Genomic DNA, 27,544 nt, shown 5'->3' with positions numbered 1-27,544 from the left:
CTCCTTGATGCCCCCCAGGAGACCTTCTTGACCCCTGCCTGAAGCCAAGCCTCCTCGAGCTGCTCCGAGCAGCCTGTGGAAGCACCTCCTGCTTTGCTCCAGGCAGAGGTCACCCAGGTTAGCAGCTGGACTGTCAGCCTTCCATGTCTGCCCTGGTGGTGCAGCTCCCCACATTGCATTTTGCATGTTGAAACCTCACCCCTCCACCCTGCACAGGGGGGGTCACACAGGTGGCAGATGAACCGTCCCCTTTCTGGCAGCGACTTCCAAATGCTGGGCAGCATCTGGCACCTTCCCCCCTGCTCCCACAGGGAGGAGCATGGAACAATGTCACTCCAGGCCCCATTTTCCTCACGGATGCTGCTGATTCAAACTGTCCCTGCTCTCTGGAGAAACCCGTTTTCAACCTTTCCAAGAGTAAATCTCTCCAAGTTCAGCTGCTGTACATTTCTTTTCCATTATTTGCTTGATCCAGCTGACAATACTGGATGTAACATCACCTCCATTACCAGTTTGGATTCAGTAGGAATATTTCCAAGAATTCCAATCTATCTTCTTTCATCCTGTTGGATTTAGAAGGGCAAGGAGTGGAACCAAACAGCTGAACTCAGACCAGGGTGGTTTAGATTCCCATTAGCTTAAAAATGAAGGAGGCAGAAGCACTCCTGATTCTAATCCTTCCCTTTTGAGAGAGGGAACAGCACTAAACTAATCTGAGCAATCTACACATTTGTACCCACAAGCTGTAATTTACATAAATTTACAATTCTAATACACCACACAAAGCCAATGCTCCCCATGATGGAAAGAACAAAGAGGACTATGATGCAGCAGGAGCAACAGCAGCCACAGGAAAACTGGCCAAACAAAGTCGAAACTTTCTGCATTCATCTCTGGGGACACACTTATTATCAGGGTCTGTTCTGGCAGGACAAGGGATGATGGTTTCCAGCTAAAAGAGGGGAGATTCAAATGAGATATCAGGAAGAAATTTTTTAGGATGAGGGTGGTGAGACACTAGCCCAGGTTGCCCAGAGAGGTGGGAGATGCCCCATCCCTGGAAACATTCCAGGTCAGGTTGGTCAGGGCTCTGAGCAACCTGATCTAGTTGAAGATGTCCCTGCCCATGGCAGGGAGGTTGGACTGGATAAGCTTTGAAGGTCCCTTCCAACCCAAACCATTCCATGATTCTATAGTCTCCAGCAGGTTAAACAGCAGTAAACCAAAAACCAACCTTCTCTGCTGACACGTGGGGAGGTGCCCTTCCTGGTGTTGTTTTCATGTCTAAAGCTACTGAGAATGAGGTTAATAACACAAATGAGCCCTCCACCTGACCAGAGGACCAGACCCATGGCTTCTAATTGCAAATCCAGTTAACTCACACCTAAGAGCACAAACAAAAGGAGGGAGAACAACTAAACAGACCTCCTGTGTGCACTGAGGTAGGAGCACACGTGCAGTCTCTGGACCCCACCTTGGAGAAAACAAAACCACAAGGGACCACATTCAAAGGTATGAACTACTCCACACATGCCATGTCATGCAGGCATTTGTCAGGGGACCAGAGAGCTCCAACATTCCAAACCAAAAGGGGGTGGGCAACAAGCAGGACTTTGCAGTATTCTCTGTAGAAAGAGCTCCTCAATTTATGACAAGTCTTTTGGCACTTCTCTTAGTCTCTGGCCATGAAAAGAGCTGTAACAGAAATGGATAAGGAAAGCAGCCTGTGCTGTCACCTCCCTGCTTGCTGTGTGCTCAGAGCAGTGTCCTGACACTGCCTAGGGGTCCCCAAGGAGAGAAGATTGAGGGGGGATCTTATCAATGCTTATAAATACTTTAAGGGTGGGTGCCAGGAGGATGGGATCTGTCTGTTGTCAGTGCCCAGGGACAGGACAAGAGGTAACAACACAGGAAGTTCCATCTAAACATGAGGAGGGACTTCTTTACCTTGGGGGCCTTGAGCAACCTGATCTAGTGGGAGGTGCCCCTGCCCATGCAGGGGGTTGGAACTAGATGATCTTTAAGGTTCCTTCCAACTCAAACCATTCCATGATTCTCTGATTCTATGATTTGAAGGTGGCAGAGCACTAGGACAGGCTGCACAGGGAGGTTGTGGAGTCTCCATCCCTGGAGACATTCAAAACCTGCCTGGATGCCATCACCTGCTCTAGGTGACCCCGCTCTGGACTAGATGATCTCCAGAGACCCCTTCCCACCTCCAACATTCTGTGATTTATGGCAGCACCAAGAAGATTAAACCAAAAAGCCATCATGCTTCAAAAACCAGCCTCTCCACACCATCCTCCCACAGGCCTGAAACACAGGGCTCATCTCTGCCTGCTCCCTTCAGCAGAGAAGGGACAAGCCCAGAGATTCCAGCCCAGTAAGGAATGGTACTTTCAAGTGGCTAACTGGGCTGATTCCAGTCTTCCCTCTCCAGAGCTAAACAACACAGCTTGTCAGTAGACTGAGTGATGAGCAAGTGGAAAGACCAGATAATAGCTAACAAACATTTAAAGAAATAAATACCAAAGAGTGTGGGCATATATATGTATTTTTTTAATGGCCAAACAGGGAGCTGCACACAGAAATTAAGGCTGATCATGAAGAACAGCTTCCTGAGACATTTATCATCCTGTGGCATAGTCTGGGTAGAAGTGATGGATACCTGATGACAGATCACTTGAAATTACACTGGGCAAAAGAGAAATCATGAAAATAAGCCTAAGGTGGCACAGAAGCTGCCAAGATATCCACCAGCACTCACCTCTCCAACTTGTATGGCAGCTTCTCTTCATTTCATGGCTGTTTCTCATGTGCCAACCACACCAAATAAGCAAACAGCTTCAGTTCTCCTGCTGGAATCTCCTTCCTTGCTAATACAACCTATTAGCTGTTTCACCATCTTTTACTGGAGCTGAACACCAAACTGGTGGTTTCAATTATTTGTCCATAATGGTCCCCAAATTCTTTTCCTGATCAGCCTGTTGGATGACTGTTCCGTTCAGCACACGCTCCCTCGCTCCATCCCAACTCATTTTCCAGTTATCTACGTTGAACGGCATTTGTCACCTCAATTATCCAAATTCTTTGGAATCTGGCCCTGCTGTTCTTCATTATAAACCCAAATCTTGCAACTTTCTGGGCACCCTATTCCCTTCAAAGCCAACAGCCACCGGGGAGACGCGGAGTCGCGTCGGATGTGGCTCAACTGTTTTGCCTCCAGTTTCCCTATTATCTTGTTTCTTTTGGAAGTCTTGCTTCCAAACGCAGCCTTCCAAACCATCTCTATAAACAGCCAGAATCAAGATACTAAAAATGGCCCTGGGAGCTGGGGGGAGGTCACTTTGCAAGTGTTTACTCACCAAATAAACTGGTTATGACCAGTCCCACGATTCTGGAAGGCGCGGTATCTTTCACAAGAGGTTTGAGAACCTCCTCCCCACACGTCAGTGTGACTGGATGTGTGACACTTGGTGAGGAAAGAGCCAGATCTGAGCTAAACTGAAACAAAGACTGAATGACTGAGGCATCTCAACTGTAGACCCAAGTGCTTGCAGCACAAGATAAGCAGGAAAGCTCCAACTACAGCCATTTGCACGGTCTTTAGTCCTCTCAACTATCCCCTCAATCGTTGACCAACAGCCTTGGATGGTGATATTGTTGAAATCAGGCCCCTGACCTACATGCCTGGTTGTTGACACATTTTTGTTTACCTTCCTCATCGCTGCTGTCAGACTGAAGTTGTTTAATTCTCTTCCTCTTTTTCTTTACGTTCTCGGGATCTCGTTCCTCCTCGTTATCCGACTTGTCCAGCCTCTTGGTTTTACTGCCACAAAAGGAGAGAAAGGAGAAGGAATGAACATGTGTTATCCCTTGTGTGTGCATGAAAACACCAGGCTCCTTTAGACAGGCATGTTCCTGACAGAAGTACTGCTAGAAGGAAGTGAAATGCCTCCATACCTCTTAAAAACATCATGTGCACTGGAGGACTCACCTATGTCACCAGGAATAGCTGCACAAGGACTTTCAGTCCTCTCATCCTTACCCACCTGGAGTTGTCCAAAACAAGGATTCCTTTAGCCCCTCTGCAGTTCCACATTTTGCACCTCACCTAGCTTGGCCACAACAACCTGGCAAGAGTGCATTTCTGATCTTGTCTCTGTGGAGCTCAGGCTCCCAGACACTCATGTCCCCACCAGCACGGCTCAGAAGCTCCTTTGACAGACTGCTTGCCACTGACTGACTATGAGGTAGTGTCTCAGAATCCTGGAGCCATTTTTTAAAGACTACTGGAAAAATAAAAGAGCTTCTTTCTTTTTCAGGTTGGCCAGACGTGTCAGACTAACAAGGCTGGAGGCTAAAGGCCCACGTATCCTCGTAGAGCTGGTACAGCCCACATGGCCTTCCCAACACCAGGCTGCCAACCTGCAGTTTTCCAGGCCCTTGGCTTTTTGAGCAAGACCATCCAATAGAGACAACCAGTTTGCACTGTGATGGTGGGCTGGGTGGTTTGCTTACCTGTTTGGTTAGACATAGATTGAGACCACCAATTAATTACTCACAGGCCACCAGAGAGCCATCAGCAGACTGTAATGATTTTTTTTTGTGTGTCTCTGTCAGTTTGGGTTGGATTAAACACAAAGGGCTGAACTTCAAATTTACTTGGAGCCTCAGCCCAAAGTAAACCAGTAGCATTGAAAGCAGCACTACATGAGCTATGGGAATCAACAAGCAGAACTTTGTGTGCTGGAAGTTGTGTACATATAAGCTTGGGAATATACAACCTTCCCTGCAGGGCAGGTGCTCCTGCCAGCCCCTCCAGTTTGCCTGCAGGGTCTGTACTAAGTCTGCTCCCAGCATGAGGTTGTCTCATGGAAACCCACCCCCTCCCACTGGACCCTGTCCCTCCCCACTTGCAACGGCACAAATGGCCCTGAGGCATCTACAGCACTACATGGAAAAGGAATACTAGGAATGAATCCGAAGAGAGATCATTTTAGCCAGGTTTAATGCAATTTAGTAGCTGGAAAGAGGGGGTGAGCAGCACTGTGTGGCCAGCCAGCTCCATGCAGGCCATCAACAAGCAGGTTGACAGATTGCAGGGACCCTGGTTGGTGTGGCCCACCTTTTTTTGTCCTTCTGTTGACTTCTAGCAGACTCCGTTTTCTTCCCAGCTTTCTCCACTACACCATTAGGGGATGACTCTGGTTCTGCTCCAGGAACTGAAGGCTTGACTACTTCTTTCTCCTCCTTTGGCTGCTCAGGCACAGAGCTGACTTTGAGTTTATCTGGGAATAAACCATAAAAAAAACCCCAAACACAACACTGGGCATTCAGTATGAATGGCAAAGTACAAAGGAGTTGGCTAAACAAAAAAGGTGTGCACCAAGAATACAGAAAACACTTAGAAATTATGTATAAAAGCATTAGAGATCTACATTGACCAAACTGTGTTGTCCATGAAAAAGGACATGCTTCCATTTCCAGCTGATTTACCAGTTGGGTTCTGCTGCTCCTGCTGGCACAGCCCAAGCACACTGCAAACTGGGGGGCAGTGGCAGAGCCCTGAGAGTCAGCAGGACCTCAGGCACTGCAGGGGGTTGGGAACCCCTCTTCTAGACAGGCCCTTTGGCAAAACACCAGCTCCACCTCTACAGGCAGTTGATCCCTTCTAAATTAAAAGTTGTAGTCAAGCACCAAAGTGCCCAGACACAGCAGAACTGGGACTGATGAAGAGCAGGGAGAGGTGTGAAGTCTCCATCCTGCACAACATTAGAGCCCATGATGAGTATTTGCAATGATTGTCATGGCTTCTCATCCAACCCCAACCTCAGTGTGATCCAGAACCAGCATCTTTTGCCTACACAGCATCACATAAAAGGACAATTCTGCTTCAAAAGGCTCTATCTAATCATAGGGTCATAGAACGTGTGGGGTTGGAAGGGACCTTTGAAGGTCACGGAGTCCAGCCCCCCCTGCAGTGCACAGGGACCTTTATAACTAGATCAGGTTGCTCAGAGCCTGCTCAAGACTGGCCTCGAATGTCTCCAGGGATGGGGCCTCCACCACCTCTCTGGGCAACCCGTTCCAGAGCTTCACCATCCTCATTGTGAAGAACTTCTTCCTGACACCCAACCTGAATCTCCCCTGCTCTACTTTAAGGCCATGTAATACCAGAGGAGAGATAGCAGGTGGGAGGGGACAGCAAAATAACATATTATTCAAGCTGAAAGGTGTGTCTGTTAGCAAACTAGCACCCAACTCCAGTCTTTGAGCTTCACTCAGCAGCTTCATACACACCCCACCAGAAGAGAGGAACAGACCAGTTATAAACCTGTACCAATCCTCCCAAGCCCAGGATGCCCAAGTGAAGAACAAGTATTCAACGATGAGATCAGCTACATTCTCAACAGGGACAGAAGCTGCTGAGAGGGCTAAGACTTCATACCAAAGCTTCTCTGGAAGCCAGGCTGGCTGCTTCACTGGGCAAGGGAAAGTATCTCCTACACCAGAACTTGAATGACAGCTCTTACTTACAATCACCAGCAGAGCCGAAGGACCTGATTATTAACTCAGGACTTTCTGGCAGTGGTGAAGCCTGTGAAGCCAGGAGAGATGTACAACATGTAGGGAATAAATCTTCCTCTTGGAATCACCCTCTCTCTTCTATACACATAATCATTTCCAGTTCTGCTCCGTTTGTTCCTTCCCTGCAGCCACCTCAGAAGTTTCCTTGATGAGCTCCCTGACAGGACTCAGCAGAGAAATGAAACCCACTGGATGTCATGGAAATGCTTCCTCCAGCTTCCTCCATCACCACTGGATTACTTTTACCACAGAATTTCAATTTCTTGGGTTTCCAGCACCTGAAGTTTGGTCTAGGGCTCTTCTCAGCTCTTAAGAATTCACTTGAGTTAATTACAGTAACTGTGCTAAGGCTTGTGAGGCCTCAGCTGAAAGTGTCTTGGAAGACAATCAGAGATTCCAGTATTCCAGAGCCTGAAGGGGCTCCAGGAAAGCCAGAGAGGGACTTTCTAACAGGGTGGGTAGTGATAGATCAAGAGGTAATGGTTTTAGGCTGAACGAGAGGAGAGTGATACTAAGTATTATGAGGAAATTCTGTGCTGTGAGGGTGGGGAGAGCCTGGCCCAGGCTGCCCAGAGAAGCTGTGGCTGCCCCATCCCTGGCAGTGTTGAAGGGCAGGTTGGATGGGGCTTGGAGCAGCCTGGGCTGCTGGGAGGTGTCCCTGCCCATGGCAGGGGGGGTGGGACTGGGTGGGCTGTAAGGTCCCTTCCAACCCAAACCATTCTGTGATTCTATGAATTATTAAGGTTGGAAATGATCTTCAAGACCATGAAGTCCAACCACCAACCCAAGCCCCCAAATCCCACTAAACCATGTCCCCAGGTGCCACCTCTACATGTTTGTTGAGCATCTTCAGGGATGGTGACTCTACCACTGCCCTGGGCAGCCTGGGCCAGTGCTTGACCACTCTTTCAGTAAAGACATTTGTCCTACTATCCAACCCAGGCTCCCTCAGCTTCATGAAAACAAGAACTCAAAGTCACCCAACAGGACTGTGCCTGGTGTGGTGGGTGCTGGAGCTGCACCCTGCAAACTGCCAGATGGCAGTCAGAAAGTCAACGTTGCTGTTTACTCTCTCCCAGTAACTCTTCTTTGAATCCTCTTGTCTTCAGTATTAAAAGGGCATCTTTGCAGGAAGTCCCACAGTCCTTTTCCAACTTTAAAAGCTTCAAAATCCTTTCTTCCCACCTGGATCATTGAGGGGCCTCCAGAAGCCACCAAAGCCCTGCTCAAAAGGGGAAGGCCACCCCTCACTTTTATCCTCCAACGATTAGCTCTTCAGTTCTCAGTCAAGAAATTAAATCTAACTATAGACTCCTCAGTGATGTGTGATGAAAAGCAAGCATCATTAACACGCCCTGCGTAACAGGCTTTGGCAAACACTTCACCAAGAGCAAATCCTCCAGCCAGAACTACTCACTTTAAATCAGATTTCTTCTGCACTAAAAATCCTTCCTGGGTTAGTCTGCACAAATATGTCATTTTAATTGATCTCCATCCAGCAAGTTTTGTGTTGTTTTGGGGTGGTTTTTTTGTCTGAAAAAATTCCACTTACAACTTTTCATTTTTGCCTTAAGAGCTGAATTCAGAAAATAAAAACTTTAACCCCTCTGAGCCCAAAGGAGCAGAAGAACAGTATGAAAAACTGTAAGAAAAGAGGGGATATAAAGAAAACTGTAAGAAAAGGGGGATATAAAGAAAATCCAAGAAGTTTGGCAGGCTGGGGGTGCTCCTTTCTGTTTTATGCCTCCATCACAAGACTCCCAATATCACTGATTGTTTAATTACTACTTAGTTAAGAAAGAAAAAAAGAAGGTATTTCCAATATTTCTCACTAATTATTTTTTTTTTAACTACAGCAGGCTGGGCCCTGGAAGAGATGGTTTCTGAAAACAGATGCATGTAATAAAGCACTTACTCATGGCAGCTTTTCCAAAGAAGTTGTTCATGATGTTGCCCTTTGCTGGTGGTTTGGTGCTTGCTGCAGACACCTAGAAGCAAACAGAGGAGTAACCACAGGAATTAGAAGGCTCCAGGGAGACCTCACAGTGGCCTGCAAGTGCCTGATGGGGCTCCAGGAAAGCTGGGGAGGGGCTTGGGACAAGGAGACAAGGCTTGTAGGAGAGGACAAGGGGGAATGGATGAGAACTGGAATGAGGGAGATTTAGGTTAGATATGAGGGGGAAATTCTGGGCTGTGAGGGTGGGGAGAGCCTGGCCCAGGTTGCCCAGGGAAGCTGTGGCTGCCCCATCCCTGGCAGTGTTGAAGGGCAGGTTGGATGGGGCTTGGAGCAGCCTGGGCTGCTGGGAGGTGTCCCTGCCCATGGCAGGGGGGTTGGAACCTGATGATCTTGAAGGTCCCTTCCAACCCAAACCATTCTCTGATTCTATGAACAGCTCTCAAAAAGGAAAGTATTATTTTTGGGCAAGGAGAACACAGATGTGTCACTTGTTGATTGGTCAGTGTCTTCGATTTCAGTATCTGCTTAGGAGAATCGGAAGATCCCCAGCACTACATGCATCAGGGGGTTGAGAGTCAGTCAGTCAGGACTCCTCAGCAAGGCCTTCAAATCTCACTTGGGTCACATTCCCATCTGATGGCTGACAGTGTTACTGAAATACGTGGTAGGGACTTGGGTCAGTTCCCAGTCAAGAACTGTTCTTTTTTGCAAACTCTCAGTGCCTCAATTCACAGTCACCGACAGAGGAAAGATCAGAGATTGGCCAAACCATGAGGACTTTCTCCAGCTCCTCTGGCACGTAGGCTGCTCTGCTGAGCTGTCTGCAAAAAATCTCACTGCTCTAGGCCATCAGTACAGCCACCACCACCATGAAAAATCACACATCCCCCCCCAAAAAAAAAACCCACCCACCTGAGGAAGCTCAGCCTCCTAATCTCATTTATTATCATGCAAAAAAGGCACTCCCAAAACACCCACCCAAACAGATTTCTTCAGTTCTAGATTCACTTTAAAAATCAAAAAACTGAATCAAAAAAGTACCCAATTGTTATAAAAAAGCCAAACTATATGCAGGGAATGTTACTATTTCAATACACATTTACTATTGCTTAAAAAGCAATTACACTAATTAAAATGTAATCCTATCCTGGAAAAAAAACAGTTGAGGATAAAAGTACCAAGGTGTTTAAACTTGGTTTGTGAGGAAAGTTTCAGAGCTTGACCAGTCCAAGACTAAATTGTTTAAGACCTGGACTTCTCACATTTCACTTATTGCTCAAAACAAATCCTTTTAAGCACAATGGAGAGAGTAAGATCCTCAACTGGTGTGGATGTTGGCATGATTGGAGACAAGGGAACAAGTGTCTCAATAATGCAGCTATGCTGGTTTATATTTGCTGGAAATCCAGCTCAAGGAGGAATTTCAAAGCATCCAAATTACAGCAAATGTATTTCTGTGGCTTGATCCAGAGTGTGGCACAAGAGGTTTTCTGCCCACGATGACTGGCAGAAGGCACAGCTGTACCTGACTGTTGAATCAGAGAGCCACAGAGTGGTGGGGGTTGGAAGGGACCTCTGGAGATCATCTAGTCCAACCCACTGTCAGAGTAGGGTCACCTAAAGTAGATCCCACAGGAACACGTCCAAGTGGGTCTTGAAAGTCTCTAGAGGAGACTACACAGCCTCTCTGGGCAGCCTGTCCCAGGGCTCTGTCACCCTCACAGGAAAGAGGTGGAACTCATGTTGAGGTGGAACTCCCTGTGTTGTCACTTGGTGCTGTTTCCCCTCATCCTGTCACAGGCACCACTGAACAGAGACTGGCCCCTTCTTGACACCCACCCTGCAGGTATTGATAGACATTACTAAGATCCCCTCTAGTCTTCTCTTCTCCAGACTGACCAGCCCCAGGTCTCTCAGCCTTTCCTCATCAGACAGGTGTTCCAGTCCCTTCATCAACCCTGTAGCCTCCATTGGACTCTCTAGTTTTAACCTGTCCCTCCTGAACTGGGGAGCCCAGAACTGGACACAAGACTCCAGATGTGGCCTCACTAGAGCACAATAGAGGGGGAGAAGAACCTCCCTGAACCTGCTGGACACACACTTCTTAATGCACCCAAAATACTTACAAAACAGTGAGTGAGCATTCCCAGTTGCCAGCAAGTTGAGCACTGGAAGCAGCAGAGGAGGCTGCATTACGGTGGTGAAGGTTAGTCAGGTCAAGTAAGAGCTGAGCTGCAAGAGTGGTTCATTAAAGCTATTAACCCAGAGGGCTGCCAAAGGGTCTGAGGTAACTTACACCTGGGGCCTCCTTAGCCTCTGCTTTAGTTTCTTTATTTGTGTCCTGGGGTTTGGAAGCTGCTTTTGCTGCAAACATTCCCATGATCCCTCTGGGCTGCTGCGAGGTCTGTTTGGTGGTGGCTGGAGCGTGGCCATTGGCCACAGGGACACTGCCAGCACTGGTGTCACTTGGTGGCAGGGGACCAGCCTGTGCAGACGTCTGTGCCTGAGAACCTTCAGCTGAGGCCCTGGGCACCGCAGCAGCACAACGGATGGCGCTGAACCTGCGTGACGGGGCGAGAAATTCAATTAGCCTTTTGACTGCTGATTTTTCACCTTGGTTTCCTCCCTGCCCCGGCAGTGCTGAGCTCTCCTGGTCCTGTGTCCTGGTGTCGTGGGGAGGGGAAAGGGGAAAAAAAAAAAAAGAGCAGTTGAATTTGCGCATGGGGCAAGAAAGAAAAGCTGGCACAGAACCACAGCGATGGAGACCTCCAGTGAGAGCAGCTGAGCCTGCCAGGCAGAGCCAGGGCACTTAAGTGCTAAACAAGCTGTTGGGATTTCATAGAACCATGGAATGGTTTGGGTTGGAAGGGACCTTCAAGATCATCTAGTTCCAACCCCCTGCATGGGCAGGGACACCTCCCACTAGACCAGGTTGCTCCAAGCCCCATCCAACCTGCCCTTCAACACTGCCAGGGATGGGGCAGCCACAGCTTCCCTGGGCAACCTGGGCCAGGCTCTCCTCACCCTCACAGCCCAGAATTTCTTCCTAATGTCTCACCTAAATCTCCCCTCTTGCAGTTCTAATCTGTTCCCCCTTGTCCTCTCACTTTCTGCCCTTGTCCCAAGCCCCTCCCCACCTTTCCTGGAGCCCCTTCAGGCACTGGAAGGTGCTCTGAGGTCTCCCTGGAGCCTTCTCTTCTCCAGGCTGAACACCCCAACTCTCCCAGCCTGTTTTCTAGGAGACGTGCTCCAGCCCTCTGACCATCCTCATGGCCCTCCTAAATGGGGGGGAAAAGCCCATCTCCTCATCCTGTGTGGAGATGGAGTGAACTGCATTTTATTCCTAATCAGGTTACACTCTCTCAAGTTTGCAGCATAAATTGTAGGGCTGCCTGATCATCTAAAACATTTACAGCTTTCAGAGGCTTTGACAGAGCTCACTACTGCTGCAACAAGCAGCCACAATCACCCCTGGCCAGGTAAGTAAATCAAGCTCAACCACTTCAAGGGCTCAGAGGATACCCATGACATTCAGACTTCACTATATAAAGTCATTTCCATGCAATCATGGGTAGACAGAGATACATCTCAGCTTGTAACAGCCTGAAACGTGATTGTCTGGGGATACAGAGATAGAAGAACTAAATTATGTGCTCACAGCTACAATCCCATTCCCTTGACAGCCAGGAATAGCAGGACCCAAAAATAACTCCACTCTGCTCCCCACTGTGCAAATCACAGGAGAGGCTTTCCAGATTTCCTACAGAAATGCCACAAAAGAGCACAGACTCACGCCCTGCAATCCATGGAATTACACTGCATCTTTTCATTTGCCCAAGAAATAAACCACTTTTCTGCCAATTCATTCCTGTGCCTCAGCAGCAGCAGCTCCCATGCACAGTCCACTGCTACCCAGACCAGGAACTGAAATGTATTAACCAACCAACCACCACCTCCTCTACAGCATTTCTTGACATTCGAACCGTTCAAGGAAGGAAAGAAGGCCCTGAAGAAAAAATATTCCTGCTTTCTTTTCTACTTACAAACTGTTTTCAACATGGTCAACTCCACTCTCTGTTCAGCTTTCCCTCCTCCTCCAAACACACCCATAAGCAACACCACTGACCCTCCAGAAGAGAAGTCATGTTTTATCATCGAGGTTATGTTGCCTGTGACATCTAAACCTTTCACAATCCATGTCAGTTGGCCTTAAATGCTGCTGTGTGACTGTAGCTTATGGGCTTGCTCCAAAATTCACTCCAAAGTCACTGAAAAAAAAACACCAAGCAAGGCTTGGACTGTGCTCTGCAAGCAAGGAGCTGCTTCCACTTGGAAAGCTGACACGAGCAATATGCATTAAATCCACTTATTTCTATAAATACATCTAGCTACCTCCACTGTCTTCACAGCATAACAGGTCCCACAAAAACACAGAAGAAAGATCCTTTCCCAGAGCTTGTGGAGATGTATGGACTGAGAAGGAAGTATAGGAAGCCAGGAGGTTCTGTTTGCTATAAACACACACACAGTTAAACCTCTGTCTCTTGCAGGTACTGCAGGAATATTGTCCCAAATTTAAAACCAATCCATGTAGCTGACAAAGGAGAGGGAACACAGGCAGGAGGAATTTCACTCAGCCAGGTCACGAATGAGAAAGCTGAATTTTTCTTAGTTTGCTTGGGAAATTCTGCTCCCAAGCCAGGCAGGGTTTTGCACATCAAAAGCAACTTCAGAATCTGAATTATTTTAAACCTTCTGGATGCCCAAATCCAACAGGCAGCCTCCTCTAAGACATCAGCATGGCCTTGCAGGGGTGCCTGAGAGGAAACAGACTGGAACAGGCAGCCACAGCCAAACCTACAGCACGTGGCTGCCTTGAAGCAGGGTTTTCCAACACTTACCAGGGCCTTGACACTCACACTTGGAACATGCAGCTTCTAGGACATGACTTTCTCAGCCACGTTCTTGTCAACATTCTGAAGACAGTTACATTTCTCCTTTCAAATTCTAGACTCTTTCTATGACACAGCATTCAAGCATCCCCTTCCAAACCAGACTGGTCCTGGCACTGCACCTACTGACCACATCAAGCTGAAGCTGTCGTGGTGGGAACAGCAGATCAATGAAAGGCCACAGCTGCCAGGCACTGCTCAGGAGGAGAGACAATGACCCCTGGAGACTGAAGTCCCTCTGCATTCTAGGATAACCTTCCTCTAGTTCAATCATGAAGGACCTGAAGTACCAGAGGGGGGACTACAGGAAAGTTGGGGAGGGGCTTTTTACAAGGGCAGGGAGCAACAGAACAAGGGGGAATGGTTTTAAACTGGAAGAGGGGAGATTTAGGTGAGACATTAGAAGAAATTCTTTAGTGTGAGGGTGGGGAGAGCCTGGCCCAGCTTGCCCAGAGAAGCTGTGGCTGCCCCATCCCTGGCAGTGTTGAAGGGCAGGTTGGATGGGGCTTGGAGCAGCCTGGGCTGCTGGGAGGTGTCCCTGCCCATGCAGGGGGTTGGATCTAGATGATCTTGAAAGTTCCTTCCAATCCAAACCAGCCTGTGATTCTATGTTTTTGAAAGTCAGCTGCAATTTACTCTTACTGTGTGACTAAGAACTGGATACAAACAGTCACAATGAAGTGTTGCTTGGAAATGAGAAAGGTTTCTAGCCATCAGAGAAGAAAGGTACTGAAATGCTCTGCCTGCTGGAATAACAGAGCAAGTGAACCAGTTATAAGCTGGAATTACCTTGGTTTACAAAACAATCACACAATGTGCTGTCTGGGGACTGGTTTGGCATGACTGAGACCTCTTTTTCCAGCTTTCTAAAAATCCAGGCCTATCTGATAACGAGTGGCTTCTGCTGAAGTGCTCTATGTAGCAACATCACCCCAGTTTCACATCACATGGCATAAGAAGAAAAAACCAGGAGGCAACTCACTTGGTGCAGTTGTGCAGGTTTGTTTTGACAATATCATAGTCTGTGTTGTAGAGAGGCCCACTGTCCTTCAGCAAGGCCTTCTGAAGGCTGTAGATGTGCACGCTGGTAATCTTGGCTAGTTTGGACTTCATTGCTGGGGGGAAAGGAAAAGAAAGTCCTATTAGCACAGCCTTCCAGAATCATCATAGAATGATTTGGGCTGGAAGGGACCTTAAAGACCATTCCTGCATGGGCAGGGACATCTCCCACCAGCCCAGGCTGCCCCAAGCCCCATCCAACCTGCCCTTCAACACTGCCAGGGATGGGGCAGCCACAGCTTCTCTGGGCTACCTGGGCCAGGGTCTCCCAACCCTCACAGCCCAGAATTTCTTCCTAATGTCTAATCTAAATCTCCCCTCTTCCAGTTTAAAGCCATTCCCTCTGCTCCCATCCCTCCCTGCCCTTGTCCCAAGCCCCTCCCCAGCTTTCCTGGAGCCCCTTCAGGCCCTGGAAGGTGCTCTCAGGTCTCCCTGGAGCCTTCTCTTCTCCAGGCTCAACACCCTCAGCTCTCTCAGCTGGTAACTTTATCAGGTGGCAATTTTAAGTATCAACCTCTACCAAGGATGGAGAAGGACTGCCAAAGCACCTGACAGCAAGGACCTGAAAATATAAATGTATAGTGGTACTTTCCTCCAGTGCTCACTGAGAACTCAAGGTAAGACTCCACAAACCTGTCAAACATGTTTCCATTGTACACACCTGGTTCTTACATAATTGAACTAAGAGCAATCTCTCTGATTGGCCTAAAAATATCTGATGTTGAGGATCCAGAATATTATATGACTACCTAAAGCAAAGGGAGGAAATGGATGGTCCTAACTCTGCCCTGCTGGATCTGCTCTCTGCCACTGAGGCCCTGTCCACATTTCAGCTTGTGCCGCAGCATCTGCTCTAGTTGTCTGCTGGGATCAGTGGTTTGTCTCTTCTAAGCTATTTAGGATTGTTACCCCCTTGAGACAAGGGCTGGTTTTTAGGAATTCTTTGGTCACTGCTTATACTGGTTCTTTCCACACAGTCCTGGGCTGAGACAGAGCTTCTAGACACTGTAAAAATACACACAGTGATCGGTTCTTGGGGCCAGTCCTAGACACCGCAGCCCTGCTCCCATCACACATCTCAGCCTCTTCCAAATTTCAGTCATACCTCTGGCCTGTCTTCTAATACAAAGAACAGGAACAGCCCTTCCCCTCCACAGGAAAACAGAACATTAGGCAGCTCATGTATCAGACAGTAGTTGTGCTCCTTGACAATCTACTACCCTGAGAAAGACAACTTCAGCCAGAGACCCACACCAGATAACAAAAAGGAAAATAACTCAAGACTTCTAAGCAAAGTTAGATCACAAAGGCTGCAATTGCATTCAACCAATAACCACAGTTACCTCCTTCAGCATCCTTGGGAGCCTGAAGGCTCAGAATTGTTCTAAGACACTGAGAAACTGCTGTACACTACTGGGATATTGTTGCCTTCAAGGAGGAGCCACCTGTCAGTGGCAAGGGGTGGAAAACAATCACTGACTAAAAGGTTTAATAAAACCAAAAAAAACCAGACCCAAATGACAAGTCTGAAGTTCCAGAGCTGCTGGCTCAGATATACCAAGTTCTGAGAAAAAGTTAGTACAAGAATGTCACACATGAACCCAACCACCTGCCTGGGCACTTACGTGCAGATGGCAAGTTCTGAGCTTTGCTCACTTTGCTGTTCTTTCAAAGACAGAAGTTGAAACCACAGGATTTTCACAATCTGCTTACCTTCAAGTTTATCCTCTCTCACTACTGCAACCTTGTGGCACTGCAAAATATAAATAAATGGCAATCTTAACATTGGAAAAGATGTGCTGTGCACAAAACCAGTACTTTCAGTTATCTGTTGGGTAAGTCTACAGATTACAGCTGCCTGCACCTTTATAGCTGCAAAGAACTCTGCCACTGCCTCTGACTTTGGACAAGGGCTTGTAGTGAGAGGACAAGGGGGGATGGATTAAAACTGGAAGAGGGGAGATTTAGGTTGGACATTAGGAAGAAATTCTGTGCTGTGAGGGTGGGGAGAGCCTGGCCCAGGTTGCCCAGGGAAGCTGTGGCTGCCCCATCCCTGGCAGTGTTGAAGGGCAGGTTGGATGGGGCTTGGAGCAGCCTGGGCTGCTGGGAGGTGTCCCTGCCCATGCAGGGGGGTTGGGACTAGATGGTCTTTAAGGTCCCTTCCAACCCAAACCATTCTATGATTTGAACACTCATCAGCCACTAGTTTTCAAATGTGTGTCCCTGCTTTTCTAACAGACTGTTTCACAGATCACTACAGCTCTAAATGCTCTGCTCCTTCTTTCCTGACACTGGGAGACAAGAGACAGATGAAACAAGAACTAAACAACTGTGCAGCAGAGTGAAGACAAGCAAACTAATGCTGTTGATGACCCAACTTCTAGAAATCTGCTGCCCCAGCCCACATCACCCAGCTATGTTTAGGTTGCCAGTAAACTCTGACGTAGCACCCGAAGCACAGACATGGCACCAGAGAAGCAAAACACCATGAGAAATGAAGGATTAATTTAAAAGCCAGAAACAAATGTTTCTGGAAACGTTCTCCACAGCAAGGCTTCGAGGGCTGGATCTGCTCTGTGACATTTAACAGGCTGTGGTGAAAGCAGAGCAGCCACGGGCACGGACTGAACAAAATCCAACCATTAATTTTGTCTTCAACTGATTATCAGAGACTAACCAGCAAAAGGGAAAGAGGCAAGAAAATCTTTACCATTTCAGGCTGAACACACTGAGAGTCTCAGTCCCTCACTGAGCCAGATAAAAAGCAGCAAGAAAAGATCAGGCAGTGCTTAAGACAAGATGAGAACTATTGGTGAGTGATTTCTATCCACATCTCCTCTCAGAGGAGGCTTGGAGCTGGATCCACAGCCTTGTGGCTACACCTACTGCCAGCAGACAGCACTGCAGGGCACACCTCAAACACTCACACCCCTTCCTACCCCAACTGACTTCTGCCAGGTATTACCCACCAGCTCCTGCACATCTTCTGGAAATATCTTCCAGATCCTGAGCTCTTCTCCCGTCCACTCCAGCCCCTCAGACATTCTGGGGAGCTTTAAACTCCTCCTGTGTGACACTCCTAACCCTGGCACTGCTTTATCTCTGCCCCTACCAACCTTCTGCACCTGCAGCTCACATTTCCGAGGACTGCAGAACTCAAAAAGAAGATATTTAAAAACAAACAAGTTGCCCTTTATATGTTTACCTCAGTAAATCGTCCTTGTTTTCCAAATATATAAACTGCTAAGACAGAGTTTTAAAAATAAATCTCTATCTCCTATGTGAGAATTCACTTGTTTGTTTTAAATACATGAGGGCAAATTTTAATATCTTACAATAGATTGATAAATCTCTCCCTAATTCCAGTGAGGCACGAGGTGCTACCTTTTGATTTCCAAAAGAAACTGGGGGGAAAACCTGTTGAATTCTGGCTAGCAATGTGACACTGTCTGTACAGCTTCAGATAAATATAGATTCCATTATACAGAACTAATGCAATAAATAATTACCTTCAAATTCAGGCAAATTTGGAGATGTAAAGAAAATATTCTCTGCGTGTGAACCACTATTTTATTCAGGGAAACAAACAAGCCAAATATTTGCTGGGTTGTTTTTGGGTTTTTCCCAAATTATAAATAAAAGCCAGGAGCCCCTGAGATGCACTAATTCTGCATAAATTCTGGATTCTGTTTTAAGAGATATTTGGGAATCTAAAGACACAAGTAGACATGCAGTGGGATGTCAAAGGCATTTAGTGTTTGGCTATCGAGTTCTTCTGGGGGCAGAAGGGAACAGGAGCTCAGTTTGCTCATTTTCTTTCAAAAAATCCCCTGGGGTGACTGTCTGAAATTTTAACTGACATTCTTGAAAATCTGACCAGCAGCAACGAGAAGAAAAATACATTAAGCAGTGATTTATTTGCATAATAAGTCCAAGTGTTTTAAATACAAAATCCTTAATACATTTCTGTTTCTCTTGTAGAGCAGGATTAAAAAGTTGCCTTATTTAACAAGACAACTATTTATTTTTTATTATTATTATTCCATTGTAACTGAATTTCAAGCTCTCTCCAAACACTTCTCTCCACAGCAGATGCTGGGAGATGGATCAGCTGCCCTCACAAGGGCCCCTCCAGTCTGTTTTATCATCTTTGCTGTCCAATAACAGCAACAGGGTTGAGAGGTGACTGGTAGCAGGATTGAAGTCAATGAAATAAAAATCTTGGTGAATTATTCAGCTGTTTTATCAAATCGTGTCCAACATCAGCCCTCCCCATTATTTATATAATGGGACAGAGATCATGGAATGGTCAGAGTGGGAAGGGACCTCTGGAGACCATCCAGTCCCACTCCCCTGCTGAAGCAGCATCACCCAGAGCACATCACCCAGGGCTGCATCCAGGGGCTGGAATATCTGCAGAGAAGGGGACTCCACACCCTCCCCGGGCAGCCTGTCCCAGGGCTCTGTCACCCTCACAGGCAAGAAGTTTTCCCTCATCTTTCAGGGGCACTTCCCATGTTCCAGCTTGTGCCCGTTGCCCCTCGTCCTGTCCCTGGGCACTGCTGAGCAGAGTCTGGCTCCATCCTCCTGCACCCACCCTGAGATACTGCCAGGCATTCAGAAGGTCTCCCCTCAGCCTTCTCTTCTCCAGGCTGAGCAGTCCCAGCTCTCTCAGCCTTTCCTCACCAAGGAGATGCTCCAACCTCCCAACCATCTCTGTTGCCCTCCCCTGGACTCTCTCCAGCAGTTCCCTGTCTCTCTTGAACTGGAGAGCCCAGAACTGGTCCCAGTTCTCCAGCTGTGGCCTCCCAGGGCAGAGCAGAGGGGCACAATGACCTCTCTCACCTACTGGCCACACTCTTCTCATGCTGCCCAGGATCCACTGGCCCTCTTGGCCACAAGGGCACATTCCTGACTCATGGATCATCTACTATCTACCAGGACTCCCAGATCCTTCTCCTGGGAACTGCTTTCCAGCAATTCGACTCCTAACCTGTACTGGTGCCTGGGGTTCTTCCTCCCCAGGTGCAGGACCCTACACCTGCCAAGAACCTCATGAGGTTCTTCTCTGCCCAGTTCTCCAGCCTGTCCAGGTCTCTGGATGGCAGCAGAGCCCTCTGGAGTGTCACCACCTCTCCCAGTTTGGTGTCACCAGTGAACTTGCTGAGGATACACTCTGTCCCCTCATCCAGGTCATTGATGAACAGCTTGAACAAGACTGGACCAAGTACTGACCCCTGGGACACACCCCCTGGTTACAGGCCCCAGACTTGACCCTGCCCCATTGATCACCACCCTCTGAGCTCTGTCCCACACCAGCTTTCCACCCACCTCACTGTCCCCTCGTCCAGCCCACACTGCCTCAGTTTCCTAGTGAGGATGTTATGGGAGACAGTGTCAGAAGCCTTGCTGAAGTCAGGATAGATGATACCTGCTGCCCTCCCCTCATGCAGCCAACCACTTATGTCATCACACAAGGCCAGCAGGTTGGTCAAGCATGGATTTCCCCTTGGAGACAGCACCTTCTTTTGTGCAAAGGCCAAGCACACTGTGCCTATTGCTGGAGAAAGGAAGAAAGTTCAGCTTTTGACCCAAAGATTACAAAGCAAGATTGAAGAAACAAGAACAAAGAGCTCACAGACACCTCTGAGAAATAAAACACTCACAACGTGCTCGTTCTGGATGAGGTCTCCTGCTACTAAGTAGGTGACATGAAGCTGAGCTCCTGAGTTCTCCTTTCGTTTCCTCTCAACATAATCATACAGCATCCTGCACAAAAGAAACCACAGTTAATCACCTAGAAAGGAAGGAGCTCATCACCACCCCTTCTGTGAAGCTTGCACTGAAAGCCAGCCTGACATGGAAACATTTCACACCAGCAGTTATTTTAATTAGGATTAATTGAATCTTACTGAGACATCTTTCTCCTCTGCCTCTGTGAAGAACTGCAGTCCAATAACTAAGGAAGCTGAAGGTGAAATGAATACAATCAGTCTCAAAGCTTTAATAGTTGGTTGCAGATGGTCTCAAATCCTCTTGGCTCCTTGTTCTAAAGTCTCCCCTGGAGAAGACCCTTTCCCTTGCTACAACCCAGCATTCTCAAACACCTGGCAGAGGAACTGGTGATTTTTGGTAGGTGATCACATTGCCAGGTGTTATATCCACTGCCATGGTGACCAGAAACTTGAGGACAGAGCATGATGAGTGATGATGAGATGGAGCTGAGACTCAAGCCCTCAGCTCCCACTTATCCCACTGATTCATGAGTGTGCAGAGGAACTGGGCACAGGCACAACCACACACTCCATGAGGACTCATAAAAATACTAGAAGATCCTCCTTGCCACAGAGTCAGACTGCAATTACCCCCCTGCCACAGCCAGCACACTCACTAAACTAATTCATTTGTCTTATCAGGCACTTCTCCAGCTTCTAGGAGTTTTCAGCATAAAGATGCCACAAGAGTTCTCCATCTCCAGGCTGCTTTACAAGGTGCCTCCATTTCACCTGGACCGTCTCCTTCACAGCAAGAAGTTCTGTCTCTTTCTAGCTTACTGCATGACCAGAACTGTTCCCAGCAGAGCTCTCCAGTCAGGTCTTATGCCATCACTGAAACACACCCAGATTCACCAGGAGCTAAATTGTTGACATACACAAGACAGGAAAGAGACCAAACAAACTCTTTGTTGCTTTAGATGCCCAAGTTGATATTCTTCTAATTTGGGCAAGTGAAGCTGGGCTCACTCCACTGCAGCCAAGCAGGCAGCAAATGCCCCTTGACATCCAAGCTACAGCCAGAAACAAGAAGAAAAAAATAACTGTGTTATGGGACTTGATACTCTTGTGGGACTTGATGCAATCACTGAGCCTTTAAATCTTACACTTAACTTCACCTTGCTGTGAAGCAACTGACCCAGAAGCCTTGACAGTTCATGCTTTGGTTTACAGGATATTTAAAAGGTTACAGCAGAATCATAGACACAGGATGGTGAAGGTTGGAAGGGACCTTGAAGATCCTCCAGTTCCAACCCCCTGCTGTGAGCAGGGACACCTCCCACCAGCCCAGGCTGCACAAACCTCATCCAACCTGCCCTTCAACACCTCCAAGGAGGGGGCAGCCACAACCTCCCTGGGCAACCTGTTCCAGTGCCTTCCTGCCCTCATGGGGAAGAATTTCTTCCTGATGTCTGACCTCAATCTCCCCTCTTCCAGTTTAAACCCATCACCCCTTATCCTGTCACTGCCCTCTCTGGTGAAAAGCCCCTCCCCAGCTTTCCTGGAGCCCCTTCAGGCACTGGAAGGTGCTCTCAGGTCTCCCTGGAGCCTTCTCTTCTCCAGGCTCAACACCCCAACTCTCCCAGCCTGGCTCCAGAGCAGAGCTGCTCCAGAACAACTTTTCTTCTTCAAAATACACCAAGACAAGGCTATACATTCATGCTAGATTTGGAGAAGCAAAAACATTGCCCTCAGGCACATGGTGTGATTCTAGGGGTGCCCTACACAAGGACAGGAGTTGGACTTCATGACCCTGATGGGTCCCTTCCAACTCAGCACATTCTGTGATTCCTTCTGACAGCACAGCTGACTTTCCCACCCTTCAAACATTTCCCTGCTCTCATCAAGCCTGGTAAGTAGATGTTTCTAATGGGTCATGCACTGTGCAGCAGGGTAATCAGAGCAGATGAGCATTTGCAGTCACCATTAGTGCTGTTCTGCATTTTCCTGTCTCTGCTCCCAGCAAGATCCATTCATCATGAAGAGCATCTGAAGCTGGGATAGGCAGTGGCAGATCCTGAGGCACAGCTCTGCATGCAGGCCTGGAACCACGTGCAGAAAACATCCACCTTTCAGGCTGAAAGGAGCTACAGCAGCTCCTGCAATAATACAGCACTAACACATCTATTCTGACCTAAGTATTTATGAGATGAAGCAGGGTAAGGTGTCCAGCTGCTCTCTAAAGCACAGCTCTGTAAGCCAAGGCAGGATCTGCCTAAGGAAGAGCAAGGTGTGCTGAGTAACAATCATGGAATGGTTTGGGTTGGAAGGGACCTTAAAGCTCACCCAGTCCCAACCCCAACCTGCCCTTCAACACTGCCAGGGATGGGGCAGCCACAGCTTCTCTGGGCAACCTGGGCCAGGCTCTCCCCACCCTCACAGCCCAGAATTTCTTCCTCATGTCCAACCTAAACCTCCCCTCCTCCAGTTTTAATCCATTCCCCCATGTCCTCTCACTACAAGCCCTAGTAAACAGCCCTTCTCCAAAACTGACTGTGCCTGGGAAGACATCCAGGATTTTTAAATATTTCCAAAGATCATTTTAATACACCAACCACAGGAATGAGAACAGCAATTAGCAAGGCTTTACCACAATCCCAAGGTGTGGGGGATGCACCAATACCTACTGTTTAGCCTGGTTGACATGAACTCCCAGAGTGTAACTCAGCCATTTGTATGTCACCTGCAGAAGAAAAAAAAACACTTCAGTAAGAAAACCTCTCTTGATTTGTTAAACCATCCTCCTGTGCTCATTTAATGGCTACACCAAACTCTTTAGACACCCCCACACCCCCAAGAAACCCACAGCAAAACCTGTTAGGAATGAGAACACATGGACACCCACCATGTGCTTTACTGAGTGGATTTAATTCCCAAGACCTAAAGAAACCACCCTAGAGGTGTGTTTTTGTCAAACCCTCCTTGAAACACCACTGCACCAATAAAAGCCCTTCAAATCACCTGCCCTGCTGAGCTTCACAAGGGAGAAATTAAATTAAACAGCACCTTTTTAAATTGTGAGCAGCTCTTACTGCTCTCCCAAGCTGCTGCTTAGGATGTCTTGGGTTTCTGCCTCAGGGACACAAGGATCTCCAGCCCCATCACAAATCCAACAACCAAACCTCAGGAGACCACAGCTCCAACCCCAGCCCTGCCCTTGGCTGTGTCTTTTGGACAAGTCATGTCTCTGTACCTGTTTCTCTTCCCACTACCTTTTGAAACTACCCCTCAAGCAAGGGCCCCTAACCCTCAAAAATCCAACAATTAAATTATTATTAGTCTTGCAGTTTACTGAAATAAACTACAACAACACAGGCAGCTCTTGTTAACACAACAGACAAGAGGCACCAACTTTATCTAGGACAAACACCCTTTATTTTGGAAGAAACAGACTCCCATGATCACCATTTCTCTGAAAAACAGGAAGGATTCAAAGGGATACAGATGGTAAGTGTGAATTTTCAGCTGAAGTAGTGGTTCATGGAAAAAAAAAAAAACAGCCCACTATTTAATACACTTCTGTCTTGAAGCTAAAACCTTGAGCTAAAACCCTGCAGTGCTTCTTTCCAGTGGGAAAAGAGCTCACCTGTAGGAGGGAGCACAAGGAGTTTGAGGAGAGCTGCTTTTCCTGGGCTATAAATGATGCCACGACCAATTCTCATCAGAAATTTAAAGTCAAAAGTGGGGGGAGATCCTGCCAAGAAAGGCATCTCCTGTCCAGCCTGGCACGAAGCCCACATTCACCCTGCATTCTGACTTGTGGAAAAGCAAACACTGCAAACCCAGCCCCCCACACACACCCCCACAGAGATGAGTAAAATGTGAGTAAACAGCCCCGAGGGCCACGGCAGCTGCAGAGGCCTCATTTCTTCTGTGCCTGCACGCACCCGTGTCCCACAGGTGGATGTGATGGGGGAGGGGGACACTGCCCCTGCCTCACCTTCCAACTGCCAACCCAACACAGCTGCTCCCTGGGGCTTTGGGCCTCACCAAACCAGGGGGGGAACTGCACAGGTGTCACCCCAGGCCTGGCACTGCAGCCACCCCTGGTTCTAGCACCCCCAAAGCACGGTTTAAGTTATAGACTAAATGGTTTAGGTTGGAAGGGACCTTCAGTACCACCCAGTCCCACCCCTGCATGGGCAGGGACACCTCCCAGCAGCCCAGGCTGCTCCAAGCCCCATCCAACCTGCCCTTCAACACTGCCAGGGATGGGGCAGCCACAGCTTCCCTGGGCAACCTGGGCCAGGCTCTCCCCACCCTCACAGCCCAGAATTTCTCCCTCACATCTCAGCTCCAGCTCCCTCTGCCAGCTGGAAACCCTTCCCCCTGCTCCCAGCCCTCCCAGCCCTTGTCCCAAGCCCCTCCCCAGCTTTCCTGGAGCCCCTTCAGGCCCTGGAAGGTGCTCTCAGGTCTCCCTGGAGCCTTCTCTTCTCCAGGCTCAACACCCCAACTCTCCCAGCCTGGCTCCAGAGCAGAGCTGCTCCAGCCCTCCCAGCATCTCCGGGGCCTCCTCTGGCCTCTCTCCAACAGCTCCATGTGCTTCTTCTGTTGGGGGCCGAACTTGAGGAGGCCCCCAAAACACACAAACTGGCACCCCCCCCCCCCCCTCAGCAGCAGCCACACCAGGGGAGGGTGAAGTAGGAGGAAAGGGGGAGAGAGCCTCTTCCTCCCTCAGGGGTCGCGCAATGGCGGCGGCCTCCCGCACCGCCCCCCTTTCCCCCCCCCACCCCCCGGCTCGCCCCGCGCAGCCGGCGGGACTCACGATGCGGTTCTGATCGGTGACGAACTCGTCGATGTTCTCGAGGTAGAGCTCGTCCTCCATGGCGCGGGGCGGAGGAGGAGGAGGAGGAGGCCGGGCCGGGCGGGCCGCGGGTTCCCGCGCAGCTCAGGGCCGCGGCCGGGCGCCCGTCGCCATGGCAACGCGCTGACACGCGGGCGGGGCCGACGGCGGCCGCGCCGGGTCAGAAAGGATCGGGGCGAGGCGCGGCTGCGCGGCGTGGTCCTTGTGCCTGCCCGCCCCCCGCCGGGGGGTCCCTCGTGTCCCTTCATGTCCCCCCAGATCCCCTCGTTTCCCCTCATGTCCCCCACCATCCCCTCGTGTCCCTCATGTCCCCCCATATCCTCCCGCCATCCCCTCTTGTCCCCTCTGGGGTTCCTCATGTCCCCCCACCATCCCCTCATGATGTCCCCCCACCATCTCCTCATGTCCCGCTGCTGTCCCCTCATGTCCCCCCATATCCCTACACCATGCCCTCATGTCCCCCCACCATCAGTTCATGTCCCCTCTGGGGTCCCTCATGTCCCCCCGCCATCCCCTCGTGTCCCCATGTCCCTCCACCATCCCCTCGTGTCCCCTCATGTCCTCCCATATCCCCCCGCCATCCCCTCATGTCCTCCCACCATCCCCTCATGTCCCCCCCCCATCCCCTCATGTTCCCCACCATCCCCTCATGTCCCCCCCATCCCCTCATGTCCCGATGTTCCCCATCATCCCCTTATGTCCCCCTGCCGTCCCCTCATGTCCCCATGTCCCCCTGCCATCCCCTCGTGTCCCCCTGCCATCCCCTCATGTCCCCCACCATCCCCTCATGTCCCCCCACCATCCCCTCATGTTCCCCCCATCCCCTCATGTCCCCATGTCCCCCTGCCATCCCCTCATGTCCCCACACCATCCCCTCATGATGTCCCCACGCTGTCCCCTCACGTCCCTATGTCCCCCACCATCCCCTTATGTCCCCCACCGTCCCCTCATGTCCCCTGCCATCCCCTCATGTCCCCATGTCCCTCCACCATCCCCTCGTGTCCCCTCATGTCCTCCCATATCCCCCCGCCATCCCCTCATGTCCTCCCACCATCCCCTCATGTCCCCCCCCCCATCCCCTCATGTCCCCCCCATCCCCTCATGTCCCCATGTTCCCCATCATCCCCTTATGTCCCCCTGCCGTCCCCTCATGTCCCCATGTCCCCCTGCCATCCCCTCGTGTCCCCCTGCCATCCCCTCATGTCCCCCCACCATCCCCTCATGTCCCTATGTCCCCCTGCCATCCCCTCATGTCCCCATGTTCCCCACCATCCCCTCATGTCCCCCCACCATCTCCTCATGTCCCCTGCCGTCCCCTCAGGTATCTCACGGTCTCACCGCCCCGTGGGGCAGGAGGGAACCTCCCGGGCTGAGCTGGGAAAGGGGCTTGGAGGCTCGGAGGTGAGCTCTGCTGCCCGGGAGGCCACTGCAGCTGCCCCTGGGCGAGCAAGGAGCTGTGCTCCCGGTTTACAGGTTGTCTCTGGGAGCGTGGGCTGGGGGAAGCTGAGAGGAGCTGAGGCTCCTCTTCTTGTTGTCTTTCATTTGAGGGTGATGAGGGGGGCTCAGCACGGAGCGTTTGCCCGTGGTTCAGCAGCAGGGCGGGCACAGCAGCAGCTTGTTTTCCAGCAGCTCTGCCCGTCTGTTCCCAGGAGCAGAGAGGCTGTCACAGCAGATCAACAAGAGTAACTGCTGGGAAATCATGGCAGTCCCCTGAAGAATTGGCTACGGACAGAGCAGGGATGGGAATGAGCAGGGGAGCATCTCCCCAAACACAGGGCAGTGCCAGCTACAGCATCCCAGGGATGAGGAGGAAAGGAGATACTGGGAGCAAACAGGTGTCACCTCAGCTGTGTCACATACTGTGCCCAGGGTGAGAAAACGGGGTCACTCCCTCCCTCCTCCCTGTCTTACACCCTAGTTGATGAAAGTAATAGCCAGATTTAAGTCATCCCTTGCATTGTAGGGTCTGAGCTCTGGGAACAGGCTGAAGATGGGATCTCTGGTGTCCCTCTGCACCTTCACCCAGTGAGATTCAATCTCCAACCAAGGCTGGTTAGTAGACACAGAGCGAGTCACAGAGTAGTTTAGGTTGGAAGGGACCTTAAAGATCCTCAGGTTCCAACCCCCCTGCATGGGCAGGGACACCTACCAGCAGCCCAGGCTGCTCCAAGCCCCATCCAACCTGCCCTTCAACACTGCCAGGGATGGGGCAGCCACAGCTTCCCTGGGCAACCTGGGCCAGGCTCTCCCACCCTCACAGCCCAGAATTTCTCCCTCACATCTCAGCTCCAGCCCTCTGCCAGCTGGAAACCCTTCCCCCTGCTCCAGCCCTCCTGCCCTTGTCCCAAGCCCCTCCCCAGCTTTCCTGGAGCCCCTTCAGGCCCTGGAAGGTGCTCTCAGGTCTCCT

The 27,544-nt window shown here is 49.7% G+C and overlaps 1 protein-coding gene across 3 annotated transcripts in view; it reads right to left on the bottom strand.

Annotated features, from left to right (window-relative positions):
* POLD3 (DNA polymerase delta 3, accessory subunit) overlaps positions 1 to 25,241 on the bottom strand; it is a 35,498-nt gene extending 10,257 nt beyond the window's left edge. For 2 of the 3 annotated variants that reach the window (XM_051608734.1, XM_051608735.1), the window contains exons 1-9: positions 25,099 to 25,241; positions 22,961 to 23,016; positions 20,226 to 20,328; positions 16,273 to 16,312; positions 14,483 to 14,615; positions 10,845 to 11,109; positions 8,507 to 8,579; positions 5,129 to 5,291; positions 3,717 to 3,829 (exon numbers count right to left, since the gene is read on the bottom strand). In XM_051608734.1, coding sequence (XP_051464694.1) covers positions 3,717 to 3,829; positions 5,129 to 5,291; positions 8,507 to 8,579; positions 10,845 to 11,109; positions 14,483 to 14,615; positions 16,273 to 16,312; positions 20,226 to 20,328; positions 22,961 to 23,016; positions 25,099 to 25,158 — 1,006 coding nt within the window. In that variant the 5' untranslated portion in view covers positions 25,159 to 25,241. Of the gene's footprint in view, positions 1 to 3,716; positions 3,830 to 5,128; positions 5,292 to 8,506; positions 8,580 to 10,844; positions 11,110 to 14,482; positions 14,616 to 16,272; positions 16,313 to 19,890; positions 20,107 to 20,225; positions 20,329 to 22,960; positions 23,017 to 25,098 lie in introns of those variants that run through there. The other variant, XM_051608736.1, reaches the window with a different exon arrangement.
* Between the last annotated feature and the right edge of the window lie 2,303 nt (positions 25,242 to 27,544).

Source organism: Apus apus, chromosome 1 (genome assembly GCF_020740795.1).
Source record: "Apus apus isolate bApuApu2 chromosome 1, bApuApu2.pri.cur, whole genome shotgun sequence".
Classification (NCBI taxonomy): Eukaryota; Metazoa; Chordata; class Aves; order Apodiformes; family Apodidae; genus Apus; species Apus apus.
This window is presented reverse-complemented; position numbering and strand designations above follow the sequence as displayed.